This window comes from Oncorhynchus mykiss, chromosome 2 (assembly GCF_013265735.2).
Source record: "Oncorhynchus mykiss isolate Arlee chromosome 2, USDA_OmykA_1.1, whole genome shotgun sequence".
Classification (NCBI taxonomy): Eukaryota; Metazoa; Chordata; class Actinopteri; order Salmoniformes; family Salmonidae; genus Oncorhynchus; species Oncorhynchus mykiss.
In genome coordinates this window covers 66242332-66254687 of record NC_048566.1, presented here as the reverse complement: position 1 = coordinate 66254687, position 12356 = coordinate 66242332, and the positions used below count along the sequence as shown (strand labels likewise).

The following is a 12356-nucleotide window of genomic DNA, read 5'->3' as shown; positions in this document are numbered from 1 at the left end:
GCATATTTTAAATCATAATCTTCTGAGCCATTGTGCATAATGTCCTTGAAAATATGGTTTATCTGAAAATGTATGTCACTCAGAATTCTTGCCATAGCTACATTTAATCACAAGGTGGCAGTTCAGTGCCATGATTCATAATGAGAAAAGCGAGATGTTGTTGAGCACAGATTTGCAATCTATGCAAATAAAGTCATTTGGTTTTCTAATCCTCTTTGACCCATAAACAAAATGTGATGAAAACATTGTCCTAACCCTTCTTTCCCAATTGATTTGATCTGGTCTTGATCAGCTGTGGTTCTGTTATGCTCAGCCTCCTTCTTTTGTGTGTTTCTACATCTCGACCTCCTTGGGATCTTGAGGGTATTTGGCCAGGGTTTCCATATTTGTCAATGAACGTACCATTTTCCAGTCCTGCTGCACCGCCTCACTGTAAAGGATGTAGTCGATCCTCCTCCCGTTGCCTTTCAGGGGGATCTTTCTGCCCTTCTGATTAGGACAGTGGTTTTTATTGGTGGGGAACACCAGGTATTCCTTCCTCCCCTCCTCATTCTCCATCACTCTGTCAATGGAATCAATGAACCACTTACTTAAAAACACCTTAAAATTGCAGCCCAAATAAATGCTTCACAGAGTTCAAGTAACACACACACATCTCAACATCAACTGTTCAGGGGAGACTATGTGAATCAGGTCTTGATGGTCAAATTGTTGCAAAGAAAACACTACTAAAGGACACCAATAAGACGAAGAGACTTGCTTGGGCCAAGAAACATGAGCAATGGACATTAGACCGGTGGAAATTGGTTGTTTGGTCTGGAGTCCAAATTGGAGATTTTTGGTTCCAACCGCCTTGTCTTTGTGAGACGTGGTGTGGGTGAACTGATGATCTCCGCATGTGTATTTCCCACCATAAAGCATGGAGGAGGAGGTGTTATGGTGTGGGGGTGCTTTGCTTGTGACAATGTCAGTGATTTATTTAGAATTCAAGGCACACTTAACCAGCATGGCTACCATAGCATTCTGCAGCGATACGCCATCCCATCTGGTTTGGGCTTAGTGGGACTACAGTATCTTTTGTTTTTCAACAGGATAATGACCTAACACACCTTCAGGCTGTGTAAGATCTATATGACCAAGAAGGAGAGTGACGTAGAGCTGCATCAGATAACCTGGCCTCCAAAATCCCTCGACCTCAACCAAATTGAGATGGTTTGGAACGAGTTGGACCGTAGAATGAAAGGAAAGCAGCCAACAAGTACTCAGCATGTGTGGGAACTCCTTCAAGACTGCATTCTCAGAATGTTTCAAAAACATTTTTTTTACCAGTCAGGAAACATGTGGCTTCGTTCCGATAACCAATGTGAAACCAAAAACACATGTTCCCACAATTTCCAAGGAATCAAAGGTGCGAGCTGGGTGATATGTATTCTATGTACTACGTGTTATTATTATTATGTCTGTGTGTGAGTTGATACCGGTTGTTTTACTTACTTTTGTAAACTCTCTGGTGAACTGACCTCCTCGTCATAAAGCCCACTGGTGTCCAGTAGTGTTCCTGTTAACGTATACACACAAACACACACACACACACACACACACACACACACACACACACACACACACACACACACACACACACACACACACACACACACACACACACACACACACACACACACACCTGGGTTAGAGAACAGCTGACAGGGAGGAATTTGAGTTCACCTGACCAATTTCGTAATCTGACAATGGATGGCAGCTCATAGAAACCTGTAGTTCTGAAGCCTGTTTTCTCTATAATTTCTCGAAAACTCAACAATAACACAAATGGATGAACTGTAGTTGGGCAAAAAAAAAGAACACTCCAGTATCTGCCTCCTCTGTGACATAACAGATCTCTCACCGGACCTCGAAAATGTTAATTTAGAGAATTGTGATCAGCAAACACATGTGTAGTAACAGTAATGAGGACCTCTGAGGACCTAGGCTTAGGCTAATGATGTCTCCCACAAGGAGGAGGGCGAGACAACATATAAATGAGCAGTAGATGGGAAGGAGAACATGGTGACTCACAGTGATTAACATAACTCCCATATACAGTATCTACACATTGACTCTAGTGCACAATAAACTTGACTTGGTTGAATATACGCCAACATCCATCCTACTATCTCCCTGCCATCACAGCACATATCACTTTCCAAACATCACTGTGTGTCCTAGAGAAGCATTTTGCTACACCCGCAAAACATCTGCTAAATATGTGTATGTGACCAATACAATTTGATTTGATTTGCTAATGTTCCTTCTCCTTTAGATTCAGTTCCAGACCATCATTCTCCAGGTTTATGCCAGCATTGCTGATGTCTCATAATCTATTGTACTTATTTTGATCTGCACAATGTGTTTCCAGATTTGCTGCCAAAGAGACAAAGCCTAGTTCCCTGACACAAGCACACCCACTCCCATCAGTACCAGCCCAAACTCCTGTCCACTCACCCAGAGCCCATGGCTTGTCCTCCCCTGGCCCCAGGCGACACGGGTCCTTGTACTGCGTGAAGAGGGAATGCTGCTGCTCCAGTTTATCCTCTGAAATGGAGGGATAAGATGAGAAACAAAGAGGGGCTTGTCTGTCCAGATCCCCCAGTCATTAGTCCAGATACATGGAATGATAAGTACAACACCCAAACATGCAATTTCTGCAGGATGTCAGAGAATAGAAGCTTTTCACACAGTCAGAGAACTAGCTACCTGAAGAGCAATTGTCAAAATTGAGGTCGCCGAGGACAACATCAAAGGCCACCTGGTCCTCCAGACCCTTCTCCTCTGAGGGGCGGGACGTTGCCTTGCGGAAATCCGTCCCCCACTCCAAGAGTAGATCCAACTGCTCACAACGCACAGCTGCATCTCCTAAAGGACGTAGAGAGAGAGACAGAGGGAGAGAGAGAAATAGGGGAGAGAGAGAGAGAGAGAGAGAGAGAGAGAGAGAGAGAGAGCGAGAGAGAGGAGGGTGGTTAGGAGGATGGAAATACAAAATGTGAGTGGCTTAGCTTTGGATGGGATTTTGGCTGAAGCACAAGGAAAGAGGGAGAAAAAATACATAGAGTGTACTCAAACAGTATTTACAGCACACTGCATACTGGTCACTATGGGCTGCTGGCTGGGGAATGGGGAGTCTCCCTGTGGCCAGCAAGAACGACCAAGCTACTAAACAGATCTGTGTGTGGGGAGAGCAGGGGTGGTCTGGAACCCTTGACAACATCTATTCAATGCTGATCATTTATGAGTCAACAAGACAATGAAAACATGGGTTATAAGCAGCAAAGGCCAAAATAAACAGAAGTAGAAGCAGAAATCACACACACACACACACACACACACACACAGAACAAGCAGTAAAGCAGTAAGAGGGAGGGGAAAATGGGACATGAAAAACAAGCAGCAATAGGAATGTGCCTTGTTGTAAAGATCAGTTTTGTACTGTGTAAAGCATCACCTAGAACATAATAAGGCCTCCCTTGTTCTCTCTTCCCTAAATTTCATTTGTCTTTAGAAATAGCCCTTGTTCTATAGTTAGCCCAGTGAGCAGACTCTCAGAGGTGTAGGATGCTCCAAAAATAGCAGGGAGATATGTCTTAAAAAAAACGAGACCCAGAGACCAGAGGCTTTAAAAAGGCCTGACTCTTAAAACAGTTTGAGCCCATCGCCATGGGAACAGAGCATGTGTGCAGAGCAAGTGTGTGGTTTCATGCATCCATTTATCTGCTCTAAGGTAGAAAGCAGAGTAGGCTACTACAAACACACTATCCATCTTACACCATCTGTCTACTACTATTGTGTTCACAGACTCGTGTACAATCACTCAGATCTCTCCCTATCTCAGTCTGTCGTCCCACTTGCTCCAATATCAAATCAAACTTTATTTGTCACATGCACCGAATACAACAAGTGTAGACCTTACCGTGAAATGCTTACTTACAAGCTCTTAACCAACAGTGCAGTTCAAGAAAGAGTTAAGAAGATATTTACCAAATAAAGTAAAAAACAAATGTAAAAAAGTAACAATAACGAGGCTATATTACAGGGGTTACTGGTACAGAGTCAGTGTGCGGGGGTACGGGTTAGTCGAGGTAATTTCAACATAGCGGTAGGGGTGAAGTGACTATGCATAGATAATAAACAGTGAGTAGCAGCAGTGTACAAAACAAATGTAGGGGAGGGGTGTCAATGTAAATAGTGCGGTGGCCATGTGATTCATTGTCAATAAAACAAAGGAGTTGATTGTGGATTAGAGGAGACAGCAGAGAGAGCACGTCCCCATCCACATCGACAGGGCCGCAGTGGAGAGGGTCAAAAGCTTCAAGTTCCTTGGCGTGCACATCACCAAGGACCTGAAATGGTTCCACCGACACTGTGGTGAAGAAGGCGCAACAGTGCCTCTTCAATCTCAGGAGGCTGAAGACATTCGTCAAGGCCCCTAAAACCTTCACAAACTTCAATAGATGCACCATTAAGATCTTTCTTTCAGGCTGCATTACCGCCTGGTACGGCAACTGCACAACCCTCAACTGTATGGCTCTCCAGAAGGTGGTGCGTTCAGCCCAACTCATAACTTGGGGCACACTGCCTGCCTTCCAGGACATCTACAGCACCCGGTGTCATAGGAAGGCCAAGAAGATCATCAAGGACCTCAGCCATCCGAGCAACAGCCTGTTCACCCTGCTCATCTAGCAGACGGCGACGGGTGTATCAAAGACGGGGACTGAGAGACTGAAAAACAGCTTCTATCTCCAGACCGTCACACTTTTGAACAGCCATCACCAGCAGGCCACCGCCCAGTACTCTGCCCGGCACCTTAGAGACTGCTGCCCCATGTATATAGAGACATTGAACACTGGTCACTTGAACAATGTTTACATACTATTTGACTTTATATGTATACAGTGCAGTGAAAAAATATTTGACCCTTTTCTGATTACTGAATGTTATCCGATCTTCAACCAAAACCTAATATTAGATCAAGGGAACCTGAGTTTACAAATAACAACAAAATAATTATACTTATTTTATTATTTACTTTTAACAAAGTTAATGATGAATAAGTTGACTGTTTATAGATGTGATAAGTAGAGTTTAATTCGGGAGATGGTAACTCTTTAAAGAACCGCTCTCGTGGTGCCCCATATGAGTTCATTGTTACATGATTAATTTAATCAGGTAACAATTAAATATAGTTAGTTGATTAGATACAGTCTTCAGATTAATGTTAAAGTCAAGTCACGCCAATACACAACATTATATACACACCTTTTATATTCATATCCTGTCCATACCGTCTATACACACCATTATAAATATACAGGTGAAGTCAGAAGTTTAAACTCAGTTTTTCACAATTCCTGACATTTAATCAGACTAAAAATTCCCTGTCTTAGGTCAGTTAGGATCAGCAATTTATTTTAAGAATGTCAAATGTCAGAATAATAGTAGAGAGAATTATTTATTTCAGCTTTTATTTCTTTCATCACATTCCCAGTGGGTCAGAAGTTTACATACACTCAATTAGTATTTGGTGGCATTGCCTTTACATTGTTGAACTTGGGTCAACCGTTTCGGGTAGCCTTCCACAAGCTTCCCACAATAAGTTGGGTGAATTTTGTCCCATTCCTCCTGACAGAGCCAGTGTAACTGAGTCAGGTTTGTAGGCCTCCTTGCTCGCACACGCTTTCTCAGTTCTGCCCGCAAATTTTCGTTAGGGTTGAGGTCAGGGCTTTGTGATGGCCACTCCAATACCTTGACTTTGTTGGTCTTAAGCCATTATGCCACAACTTTGGAAGTATGCTTGGGGTCATTGTCCACTTGGAAGACCCATTTGCGACCAAGCTTTAACTTCCTGACTGATGTCTTGAGATGTTGCTTCAATATGTCCACATAATTCCCCCCCTCATGATGCCATCTATTTTGTGAAGTGCACCAGTCCCTCCTGCAGCAAAGCACCCCCACAACATGATGCTGCCACCCCCATGCTTCACGGTTGGGATGGTGTTCTTCGGCTTGCAAGCCTCCCTCTATTTCCTCCAAACATAACGATGGTCAATTATATTTTTGTTTCATCAGACCAGAAGACATTTCTCCAAAAAGTACTATCTTTGTATCCATGTGCAGTTGCAAACCGTAGTCTGGCTTTTATATGCCGGTTTTGGAGCAGTGGCTTCTTCCTTGCTGAAAGGCCTTTCAGGTTATGTCATTATAGGACTCGTTTTACTGTGGATAAAGATAATTTGTGCCTGTTTCCTCCAGCATCTTCACAAGGTCCTTTACTGTTGTTCTGGGATTGATTTGCACTTATCGCACCAAAGTACATTCATCTCTAGGAGACAGAACGTGTCTCCTTCCTGAGCGGTGTGATAGCTGTGCGGTCCAATGGTGTTTATACTTGCGTACTATTGTTTGTACAGATGAACGTGGTACCTTCAGGCGTTTGGAAATTGCTCCCAAGGATGAACCAGACTTGTGGAGGTATACAATTTTCTTTACGAGGTCTTGGCTGATTTCTTTTGATTTTCCCATGATGTCAAGCAAAGAGGCACTGAGTTTGAAGATAGACCTTGAAATACATCCACAGGTACACCTCCAATTGACTCAACTGATGTCAATTAGCCTATCAGAAGCTTCTAAAGCCATGACATCGTTTTCTGGAATTTTCCAAGCTGTTTAAAGGCACAGTCAATTTAGTGTCAACAGTCAACTTCTGACACACTGGAATTGTGATACAGTGAGTTATAAGTGAAATAATCTGTAAACAATTGTTGGAAAAATTACTTGTCATGCACAAAGTAGATGTCCTAACCTACTTCCCAAAACTATAGTTTATTAACAAGACATTTGTGGAGTGGTTGAAAAACGAGTTTTAATGACTCAAACCTAAGTGGATGTAAACTTCTCACTTCAACTGTATGTATATTCAGGACTCTGACATTGCTGGTTTTGACATTTCAGATGTGTTAAAACTTTTTGGATAATATGTGTATTGTTATTTTATTGCTGTGTGTATTTTACTCTATTATTGTATCTGCAAATCTGTGTACGCGACCAATAAACTTTGATTTGATTTGACTCTCAAACCCTTTTATATTTCCAAACATTTGTTCCATTTACCTCTGATATTCATGTAACAGCATAGACCTATTCAGACAGTAGGGAGGAGAAGCTAAGATCCAATTAGCAAAGAAGCTCAAAATTATTGTATTATTGTATTGTGTGTGAGCATGTACTGTACTGTATACTGTAAACATAAAAATACCTTCAATGGCGTGTAGATGAGTGCAGGTGAGGTATCCCACAACTCTCTGCTCCTGATGGGAGGTTCCCACCTGCACCTGTAGAGAATAGGGAGAGAAAAATAGGAAGTTAAATATCTCTGACAACAAGCAGATTGGACAGTGAATTAGAAAATATTTAATACCACATAATATCATATATTAATGTAACCTGTACATCTGCAGACCTACTTCTGTCTCGATGCTTGTTGGATCAAATCCCTGAGCTGACAATGTAAAAATCTGTTGTTCTGCCCCAGAACAAGGCAGTTCTAGCCTCCTTTCTGCTCCTCACTTTCTCTGTCATTGGCCCAATCCAAAAACGATCACCCTCCCTCCCTCCCTCCCTCCCTCCCTCCCTCCCTCCCTCCCTCCCTCCCTCCCTCCCAACACTCGTTACTCTGACATTGTCCCTGTTTGAAATCCCCTCAGTGGAGATAGTCTGTTCGTCACTGTTTCGATTTACAGGCCCGAATTGGCCATAGAAACACTGATGATCATGGAATGAATGGAGAGGCTTTTACTGCAGATTACACTGGGCCTGTGAGCCCGGGCCAAAAATGGTTATACTGAATGGATAGACTGGTGCTTTTGAGTGTCAGGAGCGGGTGGACCACACAGTTGGGTGCAGGTAATAGGGATGGACTACAATATTTGATTGAGTGGGTTGGAAATGTGCAGTGTTTTGAAGTGTTACCTAGTGTCAGAAAATATCCATCTAAAGACCTTTCAGGACTTGTTCAATATATCTCCTCTGTCATCAGGGCGATTGCAGGTTTGATTAGATTTGATTACAGTGTGTTCAAGCTCTCTGTTCAGTCACTGTGCAGTCATCCAATCACTGTATCGCAGTCTTGGCTTGGGTCTCACCGACAAGGGCCTCATAGAAAACGCTTGGGACCACAATAAAGCCTTAGCCAAATTAGCAAGACTTTAAAATGAAATGCAAGGGTTACGTTTTAGACAACAACATAATACATTCTGTGACATTTTTTCCCTCCACAGAGATTTGGAGCCATCCTCTGCCCACTTGGCCTGACACATGCACTGTACATTCCCTGACCCAGTCTGTAGAGCAGCTCCCTTTCCAACTCTCTTACCCTCTGTTCCTGTTCCCCATTCTCTCTCTCTCTCCTTTCACTTGTCTCTCTTTTTCTGCCTGTGTCCCTGTGTATGAATATTTCAGAGGCTTATCCATGCTTGGGTAGCTGTGTGCTCTAAAACTGACAACAGGCCTGAAGGGAATCATGGTCATGTGTCTAGGTCCGCTTGGGTGTGGGTGGATGTGCGGGTGTGTGTGTGTTTGTGTTTGTGCTTTACATAGGCTACATGTTAGAAAATAAATAAATGATAATGATGATTATGAAAATCAGAATTCCTTGCATCTTGAGTAAACTAGTAGCAGGGTAAAAGTTCAATGTGAACCCAAAGGACAAGATACACTATACAGTTGAAGTCAGAAGTTGACATACACTTAGGTTGGAGTCATTAAAACTCATTTTTCAACCACTCCACAAATTTCTTGTTTACAAACTATAGCTTTGGCAAGTCGGTTAGGACATCTACTTTGTGCATGACAAGTAATTTTTCCAACAATGTTTTACAGACAGATTATTTCACTTATAATTCACTGTATCACAATTCCAGTGGGTCAGAAGTTTACATGCACTAAGTTGACTGTGCCTTTAAACAGCTTGGAAAATTCCAGAAAATGATGTCATGGCTTTAGAAGCTTCTGATAGGCTAATTGACATCAGTTGAGTCAATTGGAGTTTGGGGAAGGCCATTTCCTGTTTCAGCATGGCAATGCCCCTGTGCACAAAACGAGTTCCATACAGAAATGGTTTGTTGAGAACAGTGTGGAAGAACTTGACTGGCCTGCTCAAAGCCCTGACCTCAACCCCATCGAACACCTTTGGGATGAATTGGAACGCCGACTGCGAGTCAGGCTTAATTGCCTAACATCAGTGCTCGACCTCACTAATGCTCTTGTGGCTGAATCGAAGAAAGTCCCAACAGCAAAGTTCCAACCTCTAGTGGAAAGCCTTCCCAGAAGAGCAGAGGCTGTTATAGCAGCAAACGGGGGACCAACTCCATATTAATGCCCATGATTTTGGAATGAGATGTTCGACGAGCAGGTGTCCAGATACCTTTGGTCATGTAGTTTATGTGACCCACTTTAAATTCTCCTGCAACCCTCTCTCTCAGCATGGAGGCTAGAGAGAGGAGCCACGACCTCTACTGTACCCCATTACTGTGTCCAATGCTTAAATAGACTTTCACGTCAACACAGGCAGAGTAAAAGCAAGTCCCTTTATCCCCAGGAAGGAAGGTAATTTATATCAACAAATGGAGTCGACCTCAGCACTGAAAGGAGTTCTTGGTCATTAAAAGCAAAGGGAGAAGCTAAGGTTTATTTCTTTCATTGATTTCCATTCAATGTGTACTTTGAGTGGGCCTGCTTTAAGGTTCTCTCTGTAATGTATTCAAACTCCACACAAACAGGCACAAGCATGCACAAAGATGCACGCTCTCTCGCACGCATGCACACACACTCACTCACACACTCCTCCTTCAACCTTGCACTTTGTGGTTTTAAATAATAATAAGAGGGATAAATGTTGAGACCGAAAGGCTTTAATTACTGGGTTGCTCTTCAGGGAGACATTTTTAATTAATTGTGTATCTCTACCCACCACCCTCCCTCCCTCCCTTCCTGTATCTCCCTCCCTCCCACCCTCCCTCCCTCCCTCCCTGTATCTCCCTCCCTCCCTCCCTTTCACCCTTCTTCCCTTTTCCTCCGGAGCTCATGTCTTTGTAATGTCTGAGTTTGTCACTTTGTATTGCAAATTAAATCTGCCACTTACACTTCATGTAGGTCTGCTAAGAACGTACATTGTTAGAGAAAAATTACCATGTGGTTTGATAATGTTTGTTTGGTCACAAGACTCCCAATCTTGCAGAGAAAGACCCCTTGGATACATCATTCTTTCGAAAGACTACTGGTCTGTGGGGTCAAGCTGCACGAGGACCCTGAAGCTAAGGGTCAGTCCTACAAGAGCTCTGGAGAGAGTGAGATGATGACCCAGAATGACCCTACGGAGGAGGGAGGCACATAGAGGCAAAGCCATAGGAGCTTGTTATCTGAATCAATAAGCAACAGGGGGAGGTATGGTTGTCAGAGTGGTGGAACTAAAAGGTGCATACAGAACTTAGCAGGGTTGTTGTCAGCCAGCATCTCCCAGACCCATCATCACCTTCAGGCTGAGAACTGCTGAGCTGCCCCAGCAGGACCTGGAGCCCAGCCAGAACCAGGGATGCATCCCAAATGGCACCAAGTGAATAGGCTGCCATTTGGGACACAACCCCGGACACAGCCCCAGCCAGACAGCCCCAGCTACACAACTATAGCCACACAGCCCTAGCCCCAGTCACACAGCCCTAGTCCCAGCCACACAGCCCTAGCCCCAGCCACACAGCCCTAGCCCCAGCCACATAGCCCTAACCCTAGCCCCAGCCACACAGCCCTAGCCCCATCCCCAGCCACACAGCCCTAGCCCCAGCCACACAGCCCTAGCCCTAGCCCCAGCCACCCAGCCCTAGCCCCAGCCACACAGCCCTAGCCCCAGCCACACAGCCCTAGCCCTAGCTCCAGCCACACAGACCTATCCCCAGCCACACAGCCCTAGCCCCATTCACACAGCCATAGCCCCAGCCATACAGCCCTAGCCCCAGCCACACAGCCCTAGCCCTATCCCCAGCCACACAGCCCTAGCCCCAGCCACACAGCCCTAGCCCTATCCCCAGCCACACAGCCCTAGCCCTAGCCACACAGCCCTAGCCCCAGCCACACAGCCCTAGCCCCAGATACACAGCCCTAGCCCCAGCCACACAGCCCCAGCCACACAGCCCTAGCCCCAGCCATACAGCCCTAGCCCCAGCAACACAGCCCTAGCCCTAACCCCAGCCACACAGCCCTAGCCCCAGCCCTAGTCCTAGCCCCAGCCCTAGCCCCAGCCACAGCCCCAGCCCCAGCCCCAGCCACAGCCCCAGCCCCAGCCCTATCCCCAGCCACATAGCCCTAGCCCCAGCCCCAGCCCTAGCTCCAGCCACACAGGCCTAGCCCCAGCCACATAGCCCTAGCCCCAGCCCTAGCTCCAGCCACACAGCCCTAGCCCCAGCCATGTAGCCCTAACCTCGCAGGTTAGTGATCAATGAACCCAAACTCTGCTTTGCTCTGCCTGTCATCAGTTTCCCCGATGGAGCCTCGTCAGTCACCTGCAGCTCACGGCATGGCGCTGCCACACTAGAAAACGACTGAAGCTCACTGATGAAAATGGGTTATACTAGCTAAATATGACTTAATTCATGTTCTGAAATAGCAGAGGTCTGTAGTTCTGGAGCAACTCGAAAGCCCGAAAACAGCTATAACAGAAGATTATCCTTAAAAATATGAAATATTCTACAATTTGTTCCTGTTGCCCTGTGCTAATTCACATTTGAACCCCTTGTTTTAGTACTTAATAAATACGGTCACAGTATAAATAGACAGCCCACAAAATTATAATCAAAGACATGCTGTAGGCTAGATTTGGGAATAGCATCGTAGAATAATAGTGAAGACATCAAAACTATGAAATAACACATATGGAATCATGTAGTAACCAAAATATATATATTTTATATTTGAGATTCTTCAAAGTAGCCACCCTTTGCCTTGATGACAGCTTTGCACACTTTTGGCATTCTCTAAACCAGCTTCACCTGGAATGTTTTTCCAACAGTCTTGAAGGAGTTCCCACATATGCTAAGCACTTGCTGGCTGCTTTTCCTTCACTCTGCAGGCCAATTCATCCCAAACCATCTCAATTTGGTTGAGATCGGGTGATTGTGGAGGCCAGGTCATCTGCTGCAGCACTCCATCACTCTCCTTCTTGGTCAAATAGCAATTACACAGCCTGGAGGTGTGTTTTGGGTCATTGTCCTGTTGAAAAACAAATTATACTGTAGTCCCACTAAGCCCAAACCAGACGGGAT

General features: G+C 44.7%; 1 protein-coding gene across 2 annotated transcripts in view; it reads right to left on the bottom strand.

The window, feature by feature from the left end:
- Nucleotides 1-12356, bottom strand: part of smpd3 (sphingomyelin phosphodiesterase 3) — a 33387-nt gene that overhangs the window by 2285 nt on the left and 18746 nt on the right. For both annotated transcript variants that reach the window (XM_036953530.1, XM_036953540.1), the window contains exons 3-7: nucleotides 7304-7379; nucleotides 2752-2910; nucleotides 2500-2589; nucleotides 1495-1558; nucleotides 403-562 (exon numbers count right to left, since the gene is read on the bottom strand). In XM_036953530.1, coding sequence (XP_036809425.1) covers nucleotides 403-562; nucleotides 1495-1558; nucleotides 2500-2589; nucleotides 2752-2910; nucleotides 7304-7379 — 549 coding nt within the window. The remainder of the gene's footprint in view (nucleotides 1-402; nucleotides 563-1494; nucleotides 1559-2499; nucleotides 2590-2751; nucleotides 2911-7303; nucleotides 7380-12356) is intronic.